The sequence below is a fragment of the Mus caroli genome, chromosome 7 (genome assembly GCF_900094665.2).
Source record: "Mus caroli chromosome 7, CAROLI_EIJ_v1.1, whole genome shotgun sequence".
In the NCBI taxonomy this organism is placed as follows: Eukaryota; Metazoa; Chordata; class Mammalia; order Rodentia; family Muridae; genus Mus; species Mus caroli.
In genome coordinates this window covers 3,964,354-3,981,119 of record NC_034576.1, presented here as the reverse complement: position 1 = coordinate 3,981,119, position 16,766 = coordinate 3,964,354, and the positions used below count along the sequence as shown (strand labels likewise).

At 42.0% G+C, this 16,766-nt stretch overlaps 1 protein-coding gene across 1 annotated transcript in view; it reads left to right on the top strand.

Annotated features, from left to right (window-relative positions):
- Nucleotides 1–681: 681 nt before the first annotated feature.
- Nucleotides 682–16,766, top strand: part of Clcn4 (chloride voltage-gated channel 4) — a 55,687-nt gene continuing 39,602 nt past the window's right edge. Inside the window, 2 exon segments of the mRNA XM_029479670.1 lie at nt 682–973; nt 2,197–2,359. Coding sequence (XP_029335530.1) covers nt 2,346–2,359 — 14 coding nt within the window. The 5' untranslated portion in view covers nt 682–973; nt 2,197–2,345.

The window sequence follows — 16,766 nt, the reverse complement described above, 5'->3', positions numbered from 1 at the left end:
AATTTTTAGTCTTTTTTGGTATTTGAAGGTGAGGATATTATAAGAGTTATTTCATTGTGTCAAAAAGTCCATGGCTCCATTTGAGGTCTCTTATGATGTGTGCTTTCAATTGAGCAATTTTAGATCTATTGTAGTGTGTGTGTGTGTGTGTGTGTGTGTGTGTGTGTAAAAGACAGACAAACAGTACGTGTGTGCTTTACTTCCTTCTGTTTGTTCGTTAGTTTGTCTGTTTTTCAAGACAGGGTTTCTCTGTGTTGCCCTCTCTGTCCTAGAACTCACTCTGTCCTTGAAATCACAGAGGCCCACATGCTGCCTCTCTGCCTTCTGTGTGCTGGAGAGCTGGGATTAACGCTGTGCGCCACCATTCCTGGTGTGTGTGTCTGTGTGCTTTCAATTGAGCAATCACCTGGAAAAAGAGAAGGTGAAACTAACCTTAAAAAAATAACCCACAAAACCAAAACAACAACAACAACAAAACTGTCCCCGGATGAGGAAGGCATTTAAGTCATTTCAGCCAAGCTGAACACAGAGGAGGACTGTGGGCAGCAGGGTCAGTTACATGCTGCTGGCAGCAGGGTGAGTTATGTCCTCCACCCCCACCCCACCCTCCCCCGCGGGAAACCATGACTAGCCGCTGGAGGTGGGGTGTCCTGTATTGCAAAAATAAGGTTCTCTAGACACCTTTCCATCTGGGGAGGGGGGTGCTGTAGAAAGCCAACCATATTGCAAAGGCTATCTTCCAGAGCCAAGAACGGACCGGACCGGTAGGGCAGGGCTGGGTTGAGTGGCTGAGCTGAACACGTGATACTGCCAGACTGCCTCCTGGGCCCTCTGTGTGCCCTAGGCTGGAATCGGCATTTGCCTCTGGCAGGAAAATGAACTTGTCAGTTTCGGTGTGCTTCAGACCCTCGACCCAAAGGAGCCAGGAATTGCAGTAGTAATTTGCCTTTCTTCGAATCTCAGAACTATAAAGGTAAGTTATTTGTCACTCTGAGAAACAAACCTGAGAGGAGTGACCTAGAAATCCACACCAGCACTGTCAGTTTAAAAAAATATGATCTTGAAAATAATAGATTGCTGAGAAAGGCGAGGGCTGTACTTAATCTAAATTAGAGTTTGACCTTTGAGCAGAAATGTGGTTAATCCGGAGGCAATGGTGGTAAAGGGGACAGGGTTAAATATAGAAGGAAATAAAAGCTGTTGGAATAAGTGGCTGGCCAATTTAACCCATGCCTGTGTGTAAAGTAATCTATTTAACGTGCCTTTCAGGGTAGTGATCAAAAGGAATGTTATAATTGTAATTTAAAGTTAACACAATTGGGATACAAAGGAAAAGAGCTTCTATCCCCTTACCATCCCCACAACATTTATGTGCTTCAACAAACATTTTATACACAAACTGATTTAATTCCAAATGTGCTAGTTCTCATTTATGAACTCTGCAGAATTTTGAAAAGCTTTAAAGAAAAGACTGTTTTACAGTGAATGTAAAATGTTGACAATGTACATTATGATATGTACATTATAATAGTAAAGTGACTCACTTCTTCAGAACGTCAGAAAAATTAGACAACCTGAAATAATGAGTTGTTTTCAACAAACTCGTGCCTGAGAGATGAAATGTCTTACCCCGAGGAGTTAAGAAAAATAAACACAGACACATACAGGTATGCTCTGTCAACAGTGCTTTATTTTCACGAACCAGATATTACAGTAAATAGTATTAATGTGTGGTGCCACTGGTTTGTTTCTTAGCAAATAAAACCAATGTAATGCACTTACTGAGAGTAATTTAAAGTAGTCATCGGTGCGATTACTAGAACATTCCATCAAGAACTGCTCGAGTGTAATATTTGGTATATAATTTGGAACTAGTGCAGTGTCCAGTGCATGCATGGTCTGTTTCGGGTGTCATTTTGATTTTCATAAACTATAATTCTCTATTGCATCTGATAAAGTAGAACACCAGGTTGTGTTTCTTCCTACAATAATCTCCTTATTGCTACCTTTCGTGAAATCCTATTACAAGCTTGGAGCCTGTAATAATGTTGATTGCTCCTGCGTGCTGTTTCCCATAACTTTCCCATTAGGCAAAGCAATATGCATGCATCAAGACAAATGCCCTGAAAGGAGGTCAGAGTAACTGTTACCTGCCGCTTCAGATGTTAATCTATGGTCTTCCCACCCCACCCTCAGACCTCTGGTCTTGCTGCCAGCCGCAGAACTCCAAAGACATCACGTGGCAACGTGGAACCCGCCTCTTGATGACGTCACACAACTTGCAGCAGACGCGCTGAAGAAAGGATGATCTAGGATGCTGTCCAGGTGGACGGCCACGCTGCAAGATGCGGCACTGCAGGTAAGGGGTGTGCGGTGGCCGGATGCTCTTCCTGGAGCTCCCAGCAGTACAGATGCTGCAGGTGGAGTCCGGGTCGGTGGTCTGCTGTCCTGGCAGCATCCCCTAAAACCGATAGTGGGGCCTTTGGCTGCTGCAGTGCCTACTGCCCATAGCTGCTTCCTCCTGCTGTTTTTGCTGTTGCAAGCATCAGACGGGGAGTGGCCTGGTGCAGGTCCCTTAGTGAGTTGGGTCTCGGCGTGCTCACCTGCAGAAGGTGGGCAAGGGCCAGACAGAGAAATATTAGCCTCTTGCTAGGAGGGGGAGAAAATTTTGTTCTGACTACAGCACATATATTCTAAAGCCAGAGACCAAGAGAAGGAGCTGCTTTGAAAAGATAACCATAAACCATTTTGCTTCTGCCATTGTGCTGGCTGAATAAAGGCATCTTTATTAATTCTTCTCACAGAGGTTGCTTCTCAGCAGTGAACCTAATTTCATGCAAACCAAAAACTTGCTGGAGAATGGCAACTTCTTAGCTGCAATCTAAATCGGTTTTGCATTATTATGCAAGGGTCCAGCACTTAAATGCCCCCCCCCCCGCAAATGTGTTTTAAAATAGATTTAAACATAACAGCATTCAATAAAATAAAATTTAGTTTTCAAAGATAGTGGACCACTGTAAAACGTGGCTATATCTCTAAGAACAAAATGGTCCTTAATGAGAGCTGGGTGTTGGAGATAACCCAGACCTTTAGAATTTCCAGCATTCCTCTTAATTGCTTCGCTGCATAATTAGCTCACTGAAGGAAGGGGCTTGATGACTCAGCGGCAGATGGAGTGGTCAGGTGACTTCAGTCCCAGCATGACAGCCAGTGTATGCATGTGTGTGGGGGGGTGGGGTGGGGGGGCTAATGCCCTCTTTCCCACCAACCTTGTTTATATTCCTTTCTTCTTGTCTGTGACCAGTGCTTGTGTGGGTATCCTAGAGAGGAGAATGTAGCTTTCTCTACTGAAAACCTGATATCTCTAGGAGCTGAGGCATTAACCCTGGAACTTATTCTCTGAAGACTTCCATCTCCCAGCAACTTTGGTGAAACAGTGCTATTCAAACTGATAATTGAAGATGATGTTTTTGTTTACACTTTGGGATAAACTGATAGGTTGCTGTGTCCTTCATTCAGTGACTTGTTTATTGTGATTTTCTTCCTTTGTTTTAGGTTAGCTACATGCATTAAATTAGTATTTAGCAGTATTGTTGCTCAGTGTTGGGTCGGTCATGTGCTTCATATTTAAAAGACCTTGAATTCCATCCCTAACAGCAAAAACAAAGTGTCTCAGGTCTTCACATTTTCTTTTCCACAACTCTTGACAGAGCAAATCAGGTGATGGAGGCATATGGAGTAAATACTTGGATATAGTTCTTGCTTTGCAGCTACATAACCCTGAAATAGTCACTATTATCTTTTCATACCTTTGCTTTCTCATTCTCAATGTGACAAAGGCAATTAGTTTAGAGTTTCTTAACTTTAGGATGACCATGAAGGGCTTCTGATGCATTGTAGGATGTTTAGCCTAGTATGTGGCCTCCACCTGCAGATGCCAGTATGAAGGTTTTCCTTCTAGCTGTGACACTGAAAATGTACCAGGTACATCGCTACCTGCTTAAGGATTCCATTGACCCTGGTTAGGAGTTACTGATGTAGATGATAGCTTTATTCTTTTTTCCCAGCCCTGGTACTGGGGTTGGAATCCAGGAATATGTATTGTATGTGAGATAAGCACTTTACCACTGAGTCCCTGTCTCAGCCCATAGATGTTCTTTAAATGATATTCCAGCTCTAATATCCCAGAATTTGTTTTCTTATGATTTATTTAACTTGGAGCCCTTGTTCTGAAATCATCATGTTGAGTATATATGAATTACAATGTGAAAGCCTTCTTACAGTGAAGGTTACAATTCATGGTTTCTAGGGGAAGATGAGAGGGAAGCTTGCATCGTGTTTGTAGTATAGGGCTGGGCTGACACAAAGTGAGTGTTGGAGACAAAGAAACAAGCATTAGCCAATCATGGACTTAAATTGGTTGAGACACATCTGCCTACCAAACCTGTGTACATAGTTCATTTCAACCTGGGGCAAAGTATCTAGTGAAAACACCATCCTTCTCTTCTGCAAGGATGAGAATGACAGGTTATATTGAAGGTATCTGAAGGATAGAGTGAGATGCTTTGTTCTGAGGCCAGATATGGTGAAGTAAGGATAGAAGTGGTGTCCCCACAGCTACGAGGAGGCCAACATAACTGCCCCTGGAACCATCGAGCTGGCAGGTATTTCAAGGCAGCCATGTATGCAGGCTTTAAGCTTTAAGATAAGACTATGTGTCTTGAAGGTCTGGCTTTGACACTTATGAAGGTGGACAATTGGCCACAACACTTTATCTCAGAGTAGATGCAACATATGTATGATGTGGCCATCTACTACTTGGTGATCCTACTTCCTCATGTTCAAAAAGGGCCAGCTTAATGGAAGAAGAAATGTAAAATAGGAACATTTCAAGAGACATGAAACTGTGGGTTCCAGTGCTGTTGCAAGGTGGGAGACATTTTTACTGAGGGTTAGAAGAACCTGAAAATATTTCTTTGTCCCCTGAGCTTTTTGGGATGAACCTTCTCCCGATCTTTTGTCATCAGCTTGTGTCTGTCTGTCCCTCCTCTCCTGATCTTATCCTCAAAAAATAGTTATCCTTTAGTGAAACAGGCCAGATAGATATGGCCAGCTGCTGAAGTCTGGGATGACAGCAGCTGGCCATATCTATTCCCCAGGCCACTTTCTGCTCAGGTATCTTTCCTCCAAGTCCAGGTAGCTCCTCTTGCATCCAGAGTAGGCTGTCTCAACTCTTGTTGCCTTGGAAGGCTTACTCCTCATCCTGAGCTATCTGGTCTTGCTCTTTCATAATTCAGAACCATAAAAATAAATTAGAATGAGTGCATGAGGGTGTTCTTTATCAAATGATACCTAAGAGACTGAAGAGCCTAATAAAATTTGTGGCCCTTCATTGGATTCCAGTCTGAACAAACAAGCAGTAGACATCTGGGGAACACTTGAAGAGTTACGTGCATAGCTATCAGATGGTCATTTGGTAAAATGAATCTGAGACTTCTGCTTCTACTGGGCACAATCTTGCATAATCCCCTCCCTGGGCAGTTGGGCCACACCCTGTGACTCATTTGGCTGGGGCAATGACATGGCACTTCTGAAATTAGAATATAAAGAACTGGGGCTTTTGTCTTGGATATGTGTTCTTTCTCTTGAGTCATTCCAACACAAGAGGAAGATGCTGTGTCGTGAACAGTCAGTCATGCCTTATGTTGGGAACCAGAACCAGTTGTGGAATAGCTGTGCTTGACAGCAAATCTCAGCACCAGCTGAGTCTTGAGATGGTGGCAGTCTTCTGAGAGAGAGACCTGGGGCCTAGGCACTTGGCTCAGGTACACTCGGATTCGTGTGCCAAATACTGTGATAGTTTTACATTTTTAATGTGACACAACCAGTATCACCTGGAAAGAGAGTCTCAGTGAAGAATTGTCAGATTGGGCTGATCAGTAGGCATGTGAGGAGATTTTCTTGAGTTGTTGTGGGAAAACTTACCCACTGTGGGCAACACCATTCTCAGGGGTTGTTTTCTGAATTGTATAAACATAGAAAGAATGAGCTGAGCAATAAAGATTCAGGCATATATTTTCTGTGGATAACTAGCTACTTGAGGTTCCTGCTTCTTTGACTTCTTTGCAATGATAGTAATGACTTGTAAGCCAGATAATCCCCTTCTCCCTTAAAGTTGCTTTTGTTAAGGTATTGTATCAATGAGTCAAGAACTAGGACATGCAGTGAGATAAGCCAAGTTTATTTCCTGCTGCTATGTTTTGGGTCATTTGTTATACAGCAGCAGATAGCCCATACATATGTTTATTAATATATATAAATAAACTTGGCAAGTGTCTCCAAAATATTAATATATTGGTAAAGTACCTAGAGGTAGAATGCCATGTTAAAAACAATTTAATCTCTTTTTTATTTTTAGTGCTTTTTTGAGATCTCTTTAATATGTGTTGAGGTAGAAGACAGAAGAATTATTGTCCTAACTGCATTGCTTTCAACATCTTGTAGTACTGCCCCTCTCTGCTCAGCCAGTGGATGTGTTGCACATCAGAAAGTCTCAATATCAGTCTTTTTCTTAACTATTTTTCCATGAGCAGCCCAACAGACATTTTCTTTCTCATTTGTGGGAGTGTGCATCATTTATAGATCATGACATTAATTACATATTAATTAAAAATAATACCTATTTTTGTTGAAATAGTAATTTATGGACATGGTGACAATTTCAGTGTTACCCAAAACCATTTAGTTCCCTTACATTCTTGCCCCTCTTCCTTTCAATGCAAATATCCATAGATAATCTGGTTATGCACCATTTCAAAAAATTGCCTGCGAAGACACAACCATCTAAATAATATGCTATCATCTGCTCCTTTTTTCCCCTGTCTTAAAAGTATTTGTTGCTCTTGCAGAGGACCTGGGTTTGCTTCCTAGTATTCTGTGAGCTTGAAGATGCTCACCCAAGTTATATGCTGGGTGTAGTGGTGTAATTTGAAGGCTGTGGCAGGAAGATTGACAGTTTGAGGCTAGCTTGAGCTATATAATGAGTTCCAGGCCAGCTTAAGCTATGTAGTTGGACATTGCCTCAAAACAACAACAAAGCTGTGCACTTAAGCTGTAGAGATGGTTTAACAATTAAGAATGAGTAATGCGCTTCCAGAGGACCCAAGTTCAGCTCCCCCACCCACATTAGGCAGCTCACAACTCCCTGTTATGCCCTCTCTAAGAGATCCAATGCCCCAGACTGGCCTCTGAGCACCTGTACTCATGTGCAGATAACCTCACATGGACACATACTGTTTTTTAAAAATAAAATAAATCATTAAGAAACCTAAATGCATTAAGGTCCTAAGAAAAGGCCATCAGTATGAGTACTGGAAAAGCATTCCCTGAGACATGAAACTCAATATTCATTTACTCCTCTACTCAAAACCTTAGCAACATTACAGTTTATTTTTATTTTTATGTGTGTGTGCGTGTGTGTGTGTGTGTGTGTCTGGCATGCATACACAAGAGTGTATTAGAGTGTGGATGTGAGTATATGTATAAAGATCAGACAACAACTTTTGGTGTAGCCTCACCTTCCATCCTGTTTGAGACAGGATCTGTGTTGTTTTTCTACTGCACACACCAGGCACACTCCTCAAGCTTCTGTGGATCCTTTTGTCTCCATCTTGAATCTTATAGGAGTGCTGAGATTATAGATCTTTGCATTGCAGATGTTCATGCTGCTTTTATGTGTTTTTGACAGCTCCAACCCTGCTTCTCACATTTACACAGCAAGTGCTTTTACTCACCAAGCCATCCCTCCAACTTCTTTAATTACATTTTAATCCAGAAACTATTCCTTGCATCTCATCTGTGTGTCTAGGCCAGAGTTTCTCAACTTGATTCTATGTTGATGTGTTGATTCTAGACTCTGGTTGTTTTATTTTGTTGTTTTAGAGACAGGATCTCAGACCCATAACTCAGACTGGTCTCAAATTTACGGTGTTCCTGCCTTAATCCTCCAAATAACTGCTATTATAGTCATGCACCATCACACCCTGTTGGGGCTGCAAACTTCTTCCGGGTGGGGGTAGTATAGGATGTTTAACATTTCCCCTAGTCAGTATTTACATAGCAACCACTATTGATATGATATTCAAAAATGTTTCCAGTCATTACCAGGTGTCCACTGGGTGGCAAAATTATAAACAACTTTAGGATGGTGAGGGGGGCTGAGCTGCAGTCACCTCTGCAGGTAGCACTCCAAAAAACAGGCTAGAGATAGTGACAAGAACTTCACATTAGCCACTTAGTGAGGGTCTGAGAGCCACAGGATCAAAGAGAAGACAGTTTCAAACGGAGGCTGAGAACAAAGGAGTATATACATGTATTGGAGAATTAAACTGGGACTGTTTCAAAATGTTAGTACATTGCAAACCTGTAATACACAAAGGTCTGGGATGATCACTTCCTGTTACCTCCTTGCCCTTCTTCCCCACCCACCAGTACTCTCTGTTCCCTGGTACCCCTTGTCTGCCTTACCCAGGACTGAGCAGGCTGGTGTGTGGCATGGCAGGCTTCCTACAGCCCCAGGCCCACGCAGCTCTTTGTCCCATTTTGAAACCTAGCCTGTGTGTTGGAAAAGAGACCAGGCCAACCTCATATGGCCTCTGGTGACACAATCAACTCAGTGTTCTCCACTCTCACCCAAGAGGGAGATGGGGCTGTGAGGTTTCTGTGTTGCTGTTGCCAAGAGTCAGGATTTTAAATTTTCCCCACAGACACCTTCCAACAACAGCAAAAAGAAGGGGCTCAAAATAATAACAACAATAATGATGAGTTAACCACTTCATACACATATAACTCGTGGGAGTCAAGAGCTGTTACCCTAAGCCTTTGCTCAGATAAATTAACTGAGGCAGAGGAGAACATAGCTGTCATATACCACAAGAAGTGGGTTGCATAGAGCCCAGGCTCTAAGGTCTTTTGCCATTCACAACAGGCCATGATCATTTTAGGACTTGGATGCTTGCTGGTTATATTGAGTGGGCACTGGGAGCCATGTTTCTCCTAACCAGTGTGGAAGCAGTTTACCATAGACACTCAGATTATCCTCTCATCTTGCAAGTGGGCAAAGGCAGATACATCCACACAAAACCTGGCTGTACTGTATTCATTGCTTGGGCTGCTGTAATGTAGGCTTATATACTATTCAGATAACAGCTACTTTCCTCATAGTCTGAGATCAAGTTGTGGATGAGATTGGATCCTTCTGAGGGCTGTGAGGAAATAGTCTCTTATAGGTCTCTCCATGGCTTGTCCTCTCATGCTGTGTGTGTTTCTATGGACACTGATCATAAGTGATTAGGGGTCCATCCTCACGACCTTATTTCAACTTAATTACTTTTATAAAGACCTTGTCTTTATAATGGTCACACTCCAAACTACTGATGGCTGGGTTGTTGACGCAGGAATTTGGAGGTGGATACAATTCAACCATAACAGTGCCAAACAGTGTTGCAGGGAAGTTGCACCTTGTGTCCTGGAAGTCTTGTGCCTCCCTGTCCTGGCATTCCACACATTGGCCTTCTGTTGACCCTTTTTCTTTTTTCTGGAAAGTTTTCCTCAACAATCTGTTTTCTGCCTCCCTGTGATACTCTCACTCATAGACTAATAAAAGTTAGACACCGGTGACTAGTGACTTTGTCAAGGTTACATGCAGGGAAGCATCAAACACAGCTTTGGCCTCAGATTGGCCACAGCAAAGAGAGCAAGGCTGATGTGGCTGAGATGGCTGAAGTTTCAGTCCTTCTGCATGTTTTGGGGGATGCAGGGTTAGTAAAATGTATGACTAAGCTATGAGGAAAAATAGCTCACTGTGGTGGGCTCTCCTATATTCTGACCACAAAGTCTCTTTAGGCTGACAAGTACCTCCCAGGCTTCCTCTGTAGGAGGAATAGTAAATCTCACATTTAACCAAATCAAGCCGGGCATGGTGGCGCACGCCTTTAATCCCAGCACTCGGGAGGCAGAGGCAAGTGGGTTTCTGAGTTTGAGGCCAGCCTGGTCTACAGAGTGAGTTCCAGGACAGCCAGGGCTACACAGAGAAACCCTGTCTCGAAAAACCAAAAAAACAAAACAAAACATTTAACCAAATCAACCCAGAGCAGGAACAAAGACCTGAGAAGTAAGTAAACACAACCAGACCATAGAGTCCTGGGAGAACATCTTGGTCAGCGTAAGTACAGGTCTCAGTGGCAACCCTGAGATATGTGTGCAGGCTTCCTAGCCAAAGGCTGGATTTGGCTAGGCTGTGACCTTGTCATGTCAGCCAAACCCCAGATCAACCCTAGGAGGGCAGTGCCTACTCCACAGGGGTCTCACTTGGTGTCTGATCCTTGACCCCAATCCGTCCTTCTGTAGCTTTCAAGTCATGTTACCCTGACCTTTCTCTGAGGAAAGCCCTGGTCTCAAATGAAGCCCAGCCAATAACTGGGTATAGTGTTCTCAAGAATTATTAGTCATTTTTTCTTGTTTGTTTGGTTTTGGTTTTTCGAGACAGGGTCTCTCTGTATAGCCCTGGCTGTCCTGGAACTCTGTAGACCAGGCTGGCCTTGAACTCAGAAATCTGCCTGCCTCTGCCTCCCGAGTGCTGGGATTAAAGGCATGCACCACCATGCCAGGCCAGTCATTGTTTATTTTAGACTATTAAGTCAACAGCACAACTAAAGAAACAGCTATTTTCCTCCTCTCAATCTCCAGGGACTTCCACAACTTTAATAACCTTGTCTCTAGTTCTAAGAGATGTCAAATCAACCATTAAGTGATGCAATTTTGTTCATAGTGTACATTTGACATTAACTTTTTAAAACCTAATATTAAAAATATTTTAATTAATTTACTAATTTATTAATTTTTAGATAGGGTCTCATGTATGTCAGACTCGTGTCAAACTCACTTTGCTGAGGATGACCTTGAACTTCTGATCTTCCTGCCTCTACCTTCCCCATGGTGGCATGAAAGGCATGGACCTGGGGGGATCAAACCCTGGACCTCCTGCACACTAGGCAAATACTCTCTGAAGTTAGCTACACCCCCAGGCCCTGTCAGCAACTCTAAATATTTATTTATTTATTTATTTCCATGTTCATGTTTGTGTGTGTGTGTGTATGTGTGTGTATGCATATGCATGTATGGCATAAGTTATAAGAGGACATTTGGTTGAGAGTTGGTTCTTCCCTTCTACCATGTGGCTCCAGGGGATCAAAATCAAATTGTCAGGTTTGGTGGTAAGTGTTTTATCCATTGATCCATCTCACTAGCCCAACAGTAATTTTTAAAGGTAAGATGGCATTAGCTCAAATGAATTTGAAATGACGGGATGTTCACACAAGGCAGCAAAGTGAGGAGAGAATCTTCCATTACTGTAGAAGCCACCTTCTAAGATAGATCTTCCCACCTGCCTGAGATAGAGATCCCTCTGTTGCTTAACTATAAAGACTTTATGTACTCACTTAGCTTCCCTCAGGACTGTTTATTGTCTGTGTAATTTTTTTCCTCCCTAATTGATCTTAAGAGACCCTGGTTTAGGGCTGGAGAGACGGCTTGGTGGTTAGGAGTACTGACTGCTCTTCCTGATGGACCTGGGTTAAATTTCCAGCACTCACTCGACAACCCACAATTGCCTGTAACTCCAGTCTCAAAATTCTGACAGCTTCTGGTCTCCACCAGCATTCACACATGTGGTAAATAGCCATACTTTCAGACTGGACACCCATACACAAAAAATAAAAGTAATTAAGTAAAAAATAGATAAATACTCTGATTTTCACTAGTGTTGACAACAAACCTGGGTTTATAACAAACCTGGGTTGTTCTTTTTTTTTTTTTTTTTTGAGATTAGTTGAGCTTCTTGTTTCATTCAGAACAAGATTTCGGATAATGAATGCTCTAGTTAGTGTATCAAAATGTACTTCAGATAAACTTCCTGAGATACTGTATACAATAATTGCACAGTGCAGTGGGTAGAACCTAGGGTCCCAAACATGTTATCTACCCTCTAGCCCCTTGACTAAATTTTAAAACCAGATTCCCTGTTGAATTCTCACATTCCTCCACCATTTGCATGAGAACTTCAGGTGTTTGCCTCATGATTGATTTAAGGAGTTGCCAGATTGTGGTTGCTATTTCAATTATTTGCAGGGGGTGGCGAGCAAGGGAGTAGAGGTAGTTCTATACCAGTTCTGAGAGTTATTGTTCACACTGGCTCCCAACCATGCATTTCAAGCATGTCACATTGACAGAACCACCATATCTGGCACCCACAACAGTAATGTCAGATATAGAGATGCTACTCGAAATCAGCTGGAGCTAGGACAAGGTTTTGAGTGGTATGAGTGGGGCACATCAGATGGACAACAAAGCCACATGTTCACATGCATGTGGTCACATAGCAGTATTACAACCATTACAATCACTGGCAAAGTAGGTCAAGGTGCAGACTTGTTTATGCTTTCTTTGGAATGTTGCAGGAATGCCTGGTAAAGGTTGAGGGTGGAGGAATGGAGTAGTGCTTCATGTACCTAGCTCTGTGTCTGCTCTGTGCGTGTGTGTGTTAGAGACAAAAAGACAGAAAAAGACACAAACATCCAGAGGTGGGGAAAGAGGGAGAGGGATGGAGGGAGGGATAGGGAGAGAGGGAGGGAAGAAGATACACAGAAAGATATACAGAGAGAAAGATACAGAGAGATAGAGACAGAGAGAAACAGAGAGACAGAACGACAGAACACAGTGTGGGCAGAAAATAAAATCCTGGTCCCTTTGTTATGTTTCTCTTTTTCTCTTTTCTTTTACATTTTTTTTTCTGAGACTGAGTCTCATATATCCTAGACTAAGCTAAAACCTGGTTAGAGTGGAGGATAACCTTGAAATCTTGACTTTACTCTGTCTCTCAGTTCTGGTTAGTTTCTTTGTCAACTTGACACAAGCCAGAGTCATATGGGAAGAGGAAATTTCAATTGAGGAATTGCCTCCAATGGATAGGGCTGGAGGTAAATCTATGGGGGCATTTTCTTGACTGGTGATTGATGTGGGAGGGCACAGCCTACATTAGGCAGTGCCATGTTTGAGCCACTTGTTCCAGGTATTATAAGAAAGCAGGCTGAGCAAGCCATGGAAAGGAAACTGGTAAGCAGTGTTCCTCCATGGCTTCTGCTTCAGATCCTGCCTCCAGGTTTTTGTCCTATTTGGCTTTCTGCCTTGGCTTTCCTTGCTGATGTAAAATGTAAAGTGAAATAATTTGCTTTTTTCATGATGTTTTTATATCAGCACAAGAAAGCAAATGATCATCCCCCCCAACCTAGTATCACAGACTTCTAAGATGATATATTTGTACCACCATAAGTGGCCCTTCAATGTGTGTGTGTGTGTGTGTGTGTGTATATATATATATATATATATATATATATATCAAGGCAAGGTTTCTCTGTGTAGCCACTTGCTCTGAGACCAAAATGGCTGCATAGAGATCCATCTGCCTCTGTCCCCCAAGTGCTGGGAGTCAGCTACCCACAACCTGGCCCCTTCAATGTTTTTAAGCTTCCATTTTTAATCTTTAATATCTGAGCATTGTGGGCAGAAAGCTAGAGCAATATCAGCTACTGCCCTAAAAACATCTGTGGAAAATTAAATATTGCCTCCACTCACTCAAGCAGGTTAGGAACATTAAGTCTTTAATGGTGGTGCATGTCTGTACTATCTGCACTCAAGAGGCTGGAGCAATAGGATTGCTGTGGGTTTTAGGCAGTCTGAGGTATGGAATAACAGAAAAGAAAGCAACCAAACAAAGAAACAAACAAGAAGTACAATGCTCTGTTGGGTGATGTGAAGCTAGAACGTACTTTGTAGTGCTTGGTAGTATTTAAGCTTTTGGTTATGAGTGTGCTCCAGCTTTGAGTAAAGGCAGTCTAGGCCGCTTTCATTCACTGAGCTCCCAATACTCCTTTTACAAAACAACAAAGTGGAGAATGAAATTGGCCTGCCTGTTTAAAATGTAGTGGGCTGGTGATACTCCCACATCTGCCTGCCCAGTCACCCTGATCCGGACACAACATATTGACTATCATGACTAAGTATTGACCATCATCTCCTAAAACATTCTAGTGACTTATTTTGTTGTGTCTTTGCTTTTCTCTGTAGAATTACTAGTAAATTGTTTGTTCTGAAGAATGATAGCCTATTTTTGCCTGTTTCTGAATTCCGTAAATAGAGTCACATCATGTGTATTCTGATGTGTCTGGATTGTTTGGCTCACCGTTCTGCATTCTGCAGTCATCTATTGCAAGCATGTTTAGGGTTGTGCTTGAGTCAGAACAGATTCAAAGAGAAGCTACAGAAGGGGACAGAGAAACTGCCATGAGTTGGAGAGGCAGTTACACTGCTGTCTGTTCCTTAAGTCTCAGTTTGTATCATGGGTTCTTCAATTTGGGACTTCTGGTGACCTACTAGCTCAGCAGAGAAGCTGCAATGAGGCTGGGTTGAGTTGTAAGTTAAAGAAGGAAACCTTTTCCACAAAGGAGCTTTAGTTGCCAGACAAGTAGGTGCTGAATCAGCAAACCCGCAGAGGCTCCCTCTGGTGGCCATATGTGATGACACCATGTGTGAGCCCAGAGGCTGTACCAGTTCCTGAGTTGAGCACCTTATGTAACCCATGTAGGTTACAAGACATTTAAAAAGGCTGCTTGTGGATTAGTCATTGAGATTGGCTAGAACATCTGTAAGAAACAAAAGATTTTTTCCCCCTGTGGAGGAGGGATGCTTATTTTAAGATGTCACCTGACCTAGGCCTGTCTCTGAGCATAATATTCTCAGTTCCCCTCTTCCAGCTGTATACATCTAGAATTCATATTAAGTCCTATGATGTTCACCTTTAACTCTGACCTTGAATATTTTATTAGAGAAGTACAGCCATGATATTTTATTCATGAGGCAGGGCAACTGGAAACTGGAAGAATTAATTAGTTGGAGAAAATCCTTCTGGTTGGAGAATCTCATAGAAACGAGAGAGAATGAGAGAGAGAGAGAGAGAGAGAGAGAGAGAGAGAGAGAGAGAGAGAGAGAGAGAGAGGGGAGAGAGAGAGAGCAAGAGAGAGAGCAAGAGAGAGAGAGAGAGCATTCATTAAGAACTGCCTTTTATCATCTCAAAGTGCCAAGGTTGAAATGTTAGTGATGCCCTTTATTGGTATTGCTGAGACCTCATTCCTTTAAATGACCCTATGAGGCATCACTGAGGCTGCTTAAATTTGAATTAGTCCTAGTGGATCACAATAAATACCTGCCCATGGTAAGATGGGCGTGCCACCTGCTTTTATGTGGCTTCTGTATTTTACTATTTCTGAACTCAAATGATTTTTACACTTTTATATTGTTGAGCCCCCTAAATATTTTGTAACACATGAAGATTATATGCCATTTGAATTTTAGTGACCATAAATATGGCTTTATTGAACCAGAGCTGTAGCTGTGAACATGTGTCTGGTCTTTCCCTACTTTTGAATGATAACAAGAGTCAAATAAACCTAACATCAACCACTTGGCTCACAAAGTTTCAAAGATTTACCCTCTGGCCCTGGACCAAAAACATTGGTCCTCCTGGTTATATGGCAGAGAGGTTGAACACATAGTAATTATATTCAACAATGTAGATAGACATTATAGCACAATTTAGAATACAAGAAATTGGAAATTAGTAAAAAGCTCAGAGATAAACAGCAGTAGCCTATGGTATATATAGGCTTAACTTGAGCAGGAGTTCAGGACTAGGGTATAGTGAGAGGCTTCTAGGGGCTAGGCACATGCTGTTTCTTATCTTCAGTACTGGTTAACTTTGTGCGAGGGCAGGTGAGCTGCTTTTTAAGTTGTACTCTTGTCATTTTGTATTTTATATATTTATTTGTGTTTACACATGTGGCTACCAGAGATTGTTGTTGGATATCTTCCTCAGCTGCTAGCCACATTGGTTTTTGAGACAGGGTTTCTCACTGAGACAGGGTTTCTCACAAATTCAGCTAGAAAGTCTAGACAGTGAGCCTCAGAGATCCTGCCTTGTCTGCCTGCCCCTTGCTGGGGTTACAAGTATATTGCTAGTTCTGCTTTTTCCTTTCTTCGGGTGGGTGCTGGGGATTACATTCAGGTTCGTTGTGCACAGAAAGTGCTTTCCTGATTAAGCCATCTTCACAACCCTGATTTTTCTATTTTTGTAAATAGATATTTACTTCAACAGGAAGTGATTTCAAGGCTTGGGATGTAGTTTAGTGGCAGAGCCCATACTTAGTATGCATGAGACCCCAGATCAATGTACTAGCACTGGAAAGAAAAGAAAAAGAAAAACAAAGGTGGAGGGAGTGGGGGAGAGAGAGAGACGTCAGTATGGCAACTCCTCAGAATGTTAAATATAAAGTTCCCTTCTGTCCTAGCAACTTCACTCTTGAGCATATATGCAAGAGACATCTTTTACTATGCTTAATTCCCAAAGAAAGTTTTGTATGTTTGGAAACAATTTAATATTCAACATTAGATAAAGGATTGTCAGTTATGGATAGTATTAAATGTTCATTAATGGTATTTTTAGGGTATGAAAGGATATGAATATAAAAGTTGAACAAAATTTTTATGTATTATTTGATTCTCAAAATACTCAATATTATTAATGTTTGATATATAAAATGTATTTAAATAATAAAATATTTAAGAAAAAAGAAAACATTCGCACAAAGACTTTATGC